General features: G+C 38.1%; 1 protein-coding gene and 1 long non-coding RNA gene across 2 annotated transcripts; one reads left to right on the top strand and one right to left on the bottom strand.

Moving 5' to 3' along the window:
* The first annotated feature begins 641 nt into the window (after positions 1–641).
* Positions 642–2,538, top strand: LOC130589718 (uncharacterized). Its single transcript, XR_008967355.1, has 3 exons — positions 642–1,049; positions 1,632–1,705; positions 2,389–2,538. It is a non-coding gene; the product is annotated as an uncharacterized LOC130589718 (long non-coding RNA).
* Positions 2,539–3,787: 1,249 nt separating this feature from the next.
* On the bottom strand, positions 3,788–9,015 carry LOC104901190 (DNA-damage-repair/toleration protein DRT111, chloroplastic). Its single transcript, XM_010688741.4, has 2 exons — positions 7,973–9,015; positions 3,788–4,247 (listed from the first exon to the last, which is right to left on the bottom strand). Exons 1-2 carry the CDS (start codon positions 8,849–8,851, stop codon positions 3,951–3,953), a joined length of 1,176 nt encoding a protein of 391 aa, XP_010687043.1. The 5' UTR covers positions 8,852–9,015; the 3' UTR covers positions 3,788–3,950.
* Between the last annotated feature and the right edge of the window lie 273 nt (positions 9,016–9,288).

The following is a 9,288-nucleotide window of genomic DNA, read 5'->3' as shown; positions in this document are numbered from 1 at the left end:
TATCAATGATATAGGTTCTAACTGAGCTGAAGTTTCGAGGACGAAACTTTTTCTAAGAGGGGAAGGATGTAATATCCCCAAGTTCTAATTTTATTTAATTGATAACTAATCTTAGTTAATAAACTAAGAGCGAACCAATCTTAGTAAATAAAAATTAGTAAGTTAATTTCTAAGATATTATGTTTAGTAATTTTGGATAATGAGGTTCATAGATTAAAATTCTAAAGTCTTTAGTCAACCTTGTAAGTAATTTGGAAATTGAATGTAATACATAAGGTGAGTAATAAAATTAGCAAAAGAAACTCCAACTCATAAAATGAGCCCAATTCCAACAAACATCAGTAAATAAGAAATAAAAGAAAAAGAGGAAAATCATCTTCCTCTTTGTCAATGGCGTGTAAGACTACAACTCTCAAGCCATGGAATTCCTCTTTCTTCCTTGTTTTCAAAACCAGCAAACATTTTATAATTATACTTTTTCCCTCACAAACTCATTAAACCCACTGAAATTCACTCAAAAACAATGGTTAAGCTTCTTGTTTTTCTTGAAAAACCATGGATGCCCATGGTTTGGTGAATTTTTAATTTCTGAAATTTATCTTGTGAGATAGCAATTCCTCTATAAATAGGGAGATTGAGTTTGAAATTTTCCACACAAATTCAACAACAATTCAGAAAAAAATAAAATCAACTAAAAGAATTTGGAACAAGAATTTTCAAAACTTTCAACTCCTCTGTTCTTCTGTTTCGGCCACCACCACAACCACCTCACAGCCACCCCGTCCCACTTTCCGACCACCTTTCGCGAGCCCACACCCAGCCGCACCTTCCCGCACCCTGTCGCGCCCAGCACCACCTCTCTCGCGTCTCCTTCGACTCCCCCCTGCACACTCGTCTCTCTCTCTCTCCTCCGCGACACCACCGCACATCAGCCCCTCACCTTTCTGCCGTCACTATTGCCGTCGCCGTCACCGCCGCGAACTGCCGCCACCAGCAGGCCTCCGTCGCTGACCCACATTCTTTCTCTCGCTCCTGCGTGTGTGTTACTGGTAATACCAAATTCCCCTTTTTGTGTTTTATGGGTTGACTTTATAGTTTAGTTTACAAATTCCTAATTGATTAAACATATTTGTACTTCTAAAAATTATAGCCAAGTGATAACAATAAGAGTAGTACAAGCTTTTAAATAATTAAGAAAATTACTCACCAATAATAGTTCACCTAAGTTTAGCAATGTTATTATAGTAGAATAAAATTTATGTTATCAAACTTTAGATTATTTAAGTTACAGTATATACCCTTGAATTAGTCCAAAAGTTATTATAATATATTACTTGTAATTTTAATAAGTAGTTCACTTATATGAATGCAACGATTAAAGTATAAGCTTATAATATGACTAATTGAGGGATAATACTTTTAATTCGATTTTTAAGTAATATCTATAGAAATAAGTATAAAGGTTTGGATAAACTATTATAACTTCAACATGTTACTTAATCACTAAATAAGGTAGACTATAGAACTTATATAAACAATATTATAACATAAGAATCATACTTAAAGAGCACTTATATCAATGTTTTCTATTAATTTCTAACTTATAAAATACCCGTTTTGAAACTTAAAAGAACTCGTTCCTCGGAGCTCAGTAAGGACGATATCAAGGACATAAGAAGGGGATTATTATTATTCTGCAATCAAGGTAACATCTACTGCTAGTACCCACAATTCCCTTTAAATGTTTTTATGAACATGAGAACAATGTGATTTAGTAAAAGTTTATCAAAATGTTTATTCTTGAGTTGCGGGATGATTACTATGATTTATTTGTAAGTACATTCTATGAGTTTTATGAACTGGATGGATTATCATGGCCTATGATTTATGAAAAGTTAATATGAGATGAAATGATTTTGCTACCTTAATCATTGAGGTAGAGCTGAGATAAATGACTGATGTTTATCACCTATGGATATTAAAAGTAACGAAACATGATAACGTAAAGTGAAAGAACTGGTTTGCTGAGCTGATTGGCGGTCGTATACGTACCGAGCTGTCTACTGGGGCACTGGCCCGTTACTGTTTATTAGGGCACTGGCCCGTTACTGGTGTAGGGTAATGCCCGGGACACAGGTCCTTGCACAGTGGTGCATACACATGGCTGGGAGACGACCCAGAGCTGACTGATTTTGCAGCAACCAGAGTAAGAAAAATGGATAAAAGGATTAATGACTTATAAAGGTAAAGCTGAATGAATGGTATTTCGACAAATGTTTGAGTTATTCTTTCCCCCTGTTTGCAAAAAAAAATGATGAAATGAATTTACGTTGCTGGAGTAGCTTGTTACTGGGCCTCGGCTCATAACGTTTTGTATTTATGTTTTAGGTACTGCTGGGGACGATGGTACTGCGTAGTGGCAAGGATTACCACCTTATTAAATCATCTAGTAATAGTGCTACTAACTTGTAAGGTTAACTTAACTAGAATGTAAGACCATATACTTTAATATAAATTATCATTGTCATGTCATGTAACGTTAACGTTGTTTACTTTATTATATCATAACATGTTTAAGTTATCACTATTATCTCATAATGTTTAAATATGTTATATGATTGTAGCCTTGCACCTTCCTAACCGAAGGTGCGGCAGTAATGCCTCGACTAAATAGGTATTCCGCTGCTAATTAGATTATCTTAAATAGTGAATTAGTAGTCGGGGCGTTACATTCAGCTTCGTTGATTTCGGTCATTTTGCGTGGCAAGTCGATTGAGGTTGATAGGATTGCTTTTTAATTATCAGTCCATTGAGGTTGATAGGATTGCTTTTTAATTATCAGTCCACACAGTGGGCGCCAAATTGTTTAGGGCAAATTTCATACAATGGCTAATTTGCGTGGAGAGGGGGTTGACAATTAACTTGCAAAAAGAAATAACTTGCATAATTGAAATTCCAAAATAAGAATAAGGACACATAAGAAGTTTTTACGTGGAAAACCCTTAGAAATGAGAGAAAAACCACAAGATGATTTGTACTCCGTCAATTCACAAAGCTGCTTGAATTCGCGTGAAAGTACAAGAAAGTTTTTTAGCTAGTAAGAGAATAATAGAGATGAGTGAGATGATTTTACAAATAGCTAGTGAACTCTATTTATACTTAGAATAATGACGTTGCCCAAGTAGTCGATTTCTTCTTGGGTGTTAAGTGGTTAAGATCCTATTTTGATGGGATGGTGAAGAATATATTTGAAACCCACAGATGTACTTGATCCACTTTCTCCTCAATGTTGCATATATCTCCTAAACAATAGGAATACCCAACTACTTTGACATATCAATTATCCTCTTCTCATTTGCTTATCAATTGCTCACTGCCACCTGACCATGCAAACTAACACAATTTACTCGAGTAACTTGCAGACACGTAGGATGAAAACCATACAAAATATATCACATTAAAACTGAATAATAGTTTTTTGACACAAAAAAAAAAACAAAATACAAAAACAGTTCACATGCATTACGTACATATAAGGCTAGTTACTTTATGTGGTATCGGCTTCCCTCCATCTCTTTCTTCATTACATGGCTCTTCATAACATGCATCACTTTTTTCATTATCCGTTATCTCTCCCCTCTCCATATCACTCCTCAAAACTTATGCCTCTTGCATATATTGCAACTAATTATGAATCGATAAAGCATTGGCTAAAAATAGCCACAATTCTCTAACCATGCAAAACCATAATAGACACGACTAAGAACGATGTATAAGTCACAGCTCAGAATCGAAATACCAGTTCATTAAACACTCACTTTAAGAGTGTGAGCAAATGAGCTAAAATAAGTGAACAAAATTTTTACAAAAAACAGTCCAATTGACACAATCTTGAAGTCAATTATGCATCTTATGGCCAATCTACACTCGAATTACTACACTCCGCCTATTTAGAAAAACCCAGGAACCTCTCCAGGTAATGGAGCCAGTTCATTTTTACTGAACTTCTCTTCATCATAGAATGCGCCACGAACTACCCTCCCTCCAAAGAACCTACCATCAAGGTCAACCAAAGCCTTGGTCGTTTCTTCGGACCTCTCGAACTGAACAAATATTCTCACTGCTTCATTAGATGGGAAGTTCGGCTCCGTGATTTCAAATATAAGCACCCGAGTAACAGTTCCGTACTTTGCACACTCAGACCCAACCTCGTCTTCTAATTCATCATCTACCTCGCCAGGACCAACCTTCAGAAACCAAAGGAGATGTTATTGCCACAAAAGAGACGAGTACATAGGTATATTTATATATATATAAGAGGGAAAACTCTATTCAAAATTTGATTATTACATATAAGAAAAACAATTTTCATCGAAGTCGTGATCAATTCCATTAAGAAACCTTATCAATAAGGAAAAGGCTGGGGCGGGGTGGGGGAGATCTAAGTAGCAAAAATAATTTGAGGATATAGTCAACCAAGCTTGTACTCAAACTAGTCTAAGACTCTAGATGTCAGAACTATCCTTCAACAGAATATGCATCAAAAGTCTGCTCTACATCTAATTATCTTAACCAAACGCATTATAAAGACAGGTTCATCATTATCAAGATCTTTTAGTTTCTCTCATCACAAATTAGTGTGCTTCATCTTATATCGTGACCCCATACTTTCAGAGACATAATCACAGATTTACTTACACTACTATACTGTTCCAGACAGCTGTGTTCCGTTCCATGTGTGTAAATGATGGATAAGCCCTAACCTCATTTCGTGCTAGTTCACAGTAGCCCTAACTTGGGTCATGCGGAAGCAAAACAAAGGGAAAACAATGTATCCTCAAAGGAAAAGCATAAAAGCAGCTTGAAGTCTTTTCTGATGCAATCAAGAAGGCCCAAAATCGCATTGCAGCGTTCACTTGGAATTTTGAATAGGCAACAGAATGAATATGATAATTATTTTGCAAGTATTTATGCAGCAAGTGGACCGACAAAAATTAGAAAATCCGTAAAAGGGGAGAATAATCAAGGGCAAAGGGGGGAGGGGGTTGGATCGGGAGATAGCCAATCACTATTTATCACAATAAAACCGAAGTGCCAAACCGTGGAATGCAATCTTTTCAGCTACTTATCAGTTATGCAAACTATGATAATGTACCAACCTCACTTTGTAGCTGCAGAGTGGTAGTAACTATAAGCTTCAAAACAAAATCAAAATACTCACAAGTGGCAATACGTGAAGATATACAGCAGTATTGTCTATGATTTTTCAGGGACCTGCATAAGTATAATGTTCATCACACGAGGACAAAACAAGACAGCAAACAACTTCTGGTCCCAACAGAATATAATAGACACATTGCTGAATGTTTTTCCCATGGTTATCCTGAATGACCAAAAATACTACATCAAGGAAGCAGATGCTCGCATTCCCTCAAATGTCACATTTAACAGGAACATGATGATTCTTGAAAGTTTGTTGACTATGGGCAATATCCAGCTGGAATTAGACAGGATCGCATTTTATATGATTATCATGTCTCTCAACTAAAAAATTCTTATCCAAAAAGAAACACAATAACACTAAGGCAAACACTTAAAAATAGGCATCCTAAACATGCCACAGCTACCACACTGAAACTCTTCAGCATGTTTGCAATCTAGTCGCTAAACAATCAACACACGGATGACATGCAAACGATCACATACCAGATAACTTTATCCCCTCCCAGACACTACTACAAAAAGGTCAATTTGCGTCTGTTGATTTGCGTCAAATACTACGACAAACGACGCACATAAATTAATTATGTCTGTTCCTTTTTAGACGCAGATGTACTTGAGAATAACGATTTTCGTCGAACCACCGTCACAACCGACACAAATTACTTTTCGCTGAAAAAATAAAACGCCAATTCTTTTGAAAAAGGCAGAGCAAAATTACTTTTTGCATCGAACCTGAATGGTAGTTTGACGCAAATCACTCTTTACATATGACTTCTTCCAAACTTTCATTTCAACAACTTCTCAACTTCCGACATTACTTTTTGCATCCCAACCCAAACTCCCCAACTCCTCCTCTCTCCCATCCAACTCCCTATCCATCCCCAACCACTCCCTAACTCCATCCCCACCCAACTCTTGACAACCAACACCAATCCCACAACAAACACTCGTCTCCTTCAATGCAGATCCACCTCTACCCAAAACCCCGCTTTCAACCCCAACAACACCATCATTTTCTCTCTCCTCTTCAACGCTGTCATCAACGCCTTATCCTTCGTCGTCCTCTTCTTCTCCTCCACTGTCAAACCCGGACTTTACATCAGATCAACAAGAACCCGATTGTCCTCTTGATTTCATCTGCCGGGCACGATTAGGGTACCAATTCAAAGTCCATGAAGCAGAAGACAGGAGGACCAAAGGCAAGGAAGAATTAGGGAGCTTTCCCAACTTTAGTTTTGATGTTTTTTTTTTATTATGGTGATTCATATTCAGATCAAGAGGCAGCAGGGTTTCTACTACACACTCCCACTGCTTAGGGTTTTACAAATCTTCATCTTCTACGACTTCATCTGAGATTTTGTGGGATCTGGTGGTTTTAGGGTTTTTCTTGTTTTCATTCATGGTCTATGTAAGTCTTGAAGTTTGAATAATTATATCTAAAATTTAGGATTTTTGAATTTTTTATCTCATTACTTGAATCTAGGGTTTCCAAATGGGGTTATACCTTCGTAAATTACATCTAAAGTTGAATTACCTTCTAATGTTGAGCTACCGACGCGATTTACAATTGATTATGTAATTGGTGTGAATTGGGCAATATTAATTATGTAATTTTATTTTACTCGTTTATTGCTCTCTGATTCTTTTGTGCAATTGATCTGATGTAGTGAAACAGACCTGTTTGGGCTGTTCAATTTTTTTTAATGAAAATTACGTAATTTGCGTCGGTTCATGGTGTTTTAACCGACGCAAATTATGAATTTTTATACACCATTTAAGAACCATTAATACACCATTTGCGCCGGATCAAGCCTCCCATCCGACGCAAATACACCAAAATTTGCATTGCGCACTGAACCGACGCATATTACCTGTGGACAATTTGTGTCGACGACGCCTGTAGTGTCTGAACCCAGAACCGATGCAAATGATGGTATGTGAACCGATGCAAATTAGGTTTTCTGTACTAGAGAGAAAATCCTTGCAGAATTTGAATTTGGTTAAAAGAACTACCCACCAACACCAGTACACCACAAGGAAAAAAATTGTTGACTGTTTCCTAGAACAAAGTAACACATTGAACTCCCATAAAAAAAAAAAAGCAACACATTAAACACCAAATGCCTCAAAGAAAAACTTGTAATGAATTACACTCTATCCAGAGATGATGACAATAACAATAAGGAAAGATGAACATAAATTATCCCATTCCCCAAAATAACCCTAAGTTTGGGGAGGAAACCTTTCCTAAGTAATCCAAACTGTTACGTTTTTTCTTTTAAAATGCCATAGACCCGTGAATCAAGTGGGTCTTGAGTTGGTGGCAACTCAAGTCACATTCATGAGGGTCTTGGGTTCAATTTGCGTGGGGAGCATGGGGGTTGGAGTGGGATTTAGTAGTTAAGGCGAGGGCTTAGTAACCCTAAGAGAGCGTAAGGCCATAGGTTTCCTTATAACTTGTTTAAGAAAAAGAATTCCTCAAACCCAAATATTTCATTACTGAATGGGTTGGTATTTTACACGGGCAGCTTCAAACTCATATCCAAGTTCATGATGCCTTCCATCAGGTGATTGATTACCTGTGGTTATTAGGCATTAGCACTTGACCAAGCGTCTATGGCATTTTGATCAGAAGTGCACTTGTTTTAATTCCAAGTGTGTGCATGTCAGATGTGAAAGGAAGGTTTCTTGTTTGTGCATAAGCATAACTAGTTAGAATATGAAGGTAAATGTAAAACAAAGTATATACCATGTTTCGAAGGAGCAAAACCCGAGTAGGATGGCCATTAAAATTGACACTTTTCACCTTCTTCTCTTGCTGCTGCTGGTGCTGGTGCTGCTGCTTCGTCTCACTGGCATTGACAATAACCCCAGCTCTCCTATCCGTTTTCTTAGCCATCAAAGGAGTAGTAATCCCTTGCTCCAACTTCCCCAACCCCTGCCCTTCTTTCCACCCCATTTTGGCCATCATTCTCTGTGCTGCAGTCATCTGTCCTCCAGCTCCCACCCCCAACCCAACTGTATCCGACTTCCCAATAGTAAACCCATCTCCACTCCCTCCTGTAGGAGATGGCGAGCGAGGCGCTGGCCCCCCATGATTTCCACTACCACCACCACCACCACTCATTGCAGCCCGCCGCCTCCACGCCTCTTCCCCAGATACATTAACCTTATTATTATTAGCAATCTCATCCCTCTCTTTCTCCCTCTCTCTCCTCTCCCTCTCTCTGTCATCCTCCTCCTGCTGACGCCTCTCCAGTTCCTTCTTCAACTCCGCCTCCCTCGCCCTCCTCTTCTTCTCTCTCGTATACTCCTCGTAATCGTTCGGTCTCGCTGGGTCGTACTCTTCCGTCACCGTTGAAGTCACTCCTACCAATTCCGGTTGCAATGACTGAGGTGGGTCCTCCATCGGCAAGGAGGAAGTTAGGGTTTTCTGGGGTTTAGCTTTGTTCAGGATGGCTTGAGATCGGATTATAGACGGCGGTAGATTCAACGCTGGCTTTCTTAGAGTGGGTGGGGCCATCTTTGCGCTACTTGACCATACTGCTGTTGTTGATGGGTTGCTCGACTTCTCGTCCTCTGAGGTTGACGACGGCGGGGGAAGGTCCCCGTATAACCCACCAAGCATTTTCTTCTCTCTGTGTTGTGTAAACTAATGATGTTGCGAATTCGGATAGGGCGATTTTGCGATTCCAGGTTTCCAGCAACGTTGAGATGTAAGCAATGGATTATGTTTCTTTTTCTTTTTCTTTTTCTTTTTCTTTTTCTTTTTCTTTTTCTCGACGGAAACTGATGAACGATTTGATGTCACTCATCTATTTCTATCTATCTATCTATACTATTATCTAAAGTAAAACTAGTTTTAGGACCGTGCATGGAGTATTAATTGCTTGATAGCATAACTAATGATCAATAAAAAGAATCATAATAACGAAACATATTTAACTAATCATATATGAAAGCATCAAATCGTTATTTACAGAAATGATTTGGCATTTTTCAATACTTAATTGGCTATTTTTGTGCGGACTTGAACATGTTTTGGTATGATTTTGAACTCTTTCT

Source organism: Beta vulgaris, chromosome 8, assembly GCF_026745355.1.
Source record: "Beta vulgaris subsp. vulgaris cultivar EL10 chromosome 8, EL10.2, whole genome shotgun sequence".
NCBI lineage: Eukaryota > Viridiplantae > Streptophyta > Magnoliopsida > Caryophyllales > Amaranthaceae > Beta > Beta vulgaris.
This window is presented reverse-complemented; position numbering and strand designations above follow the sequence as displayed.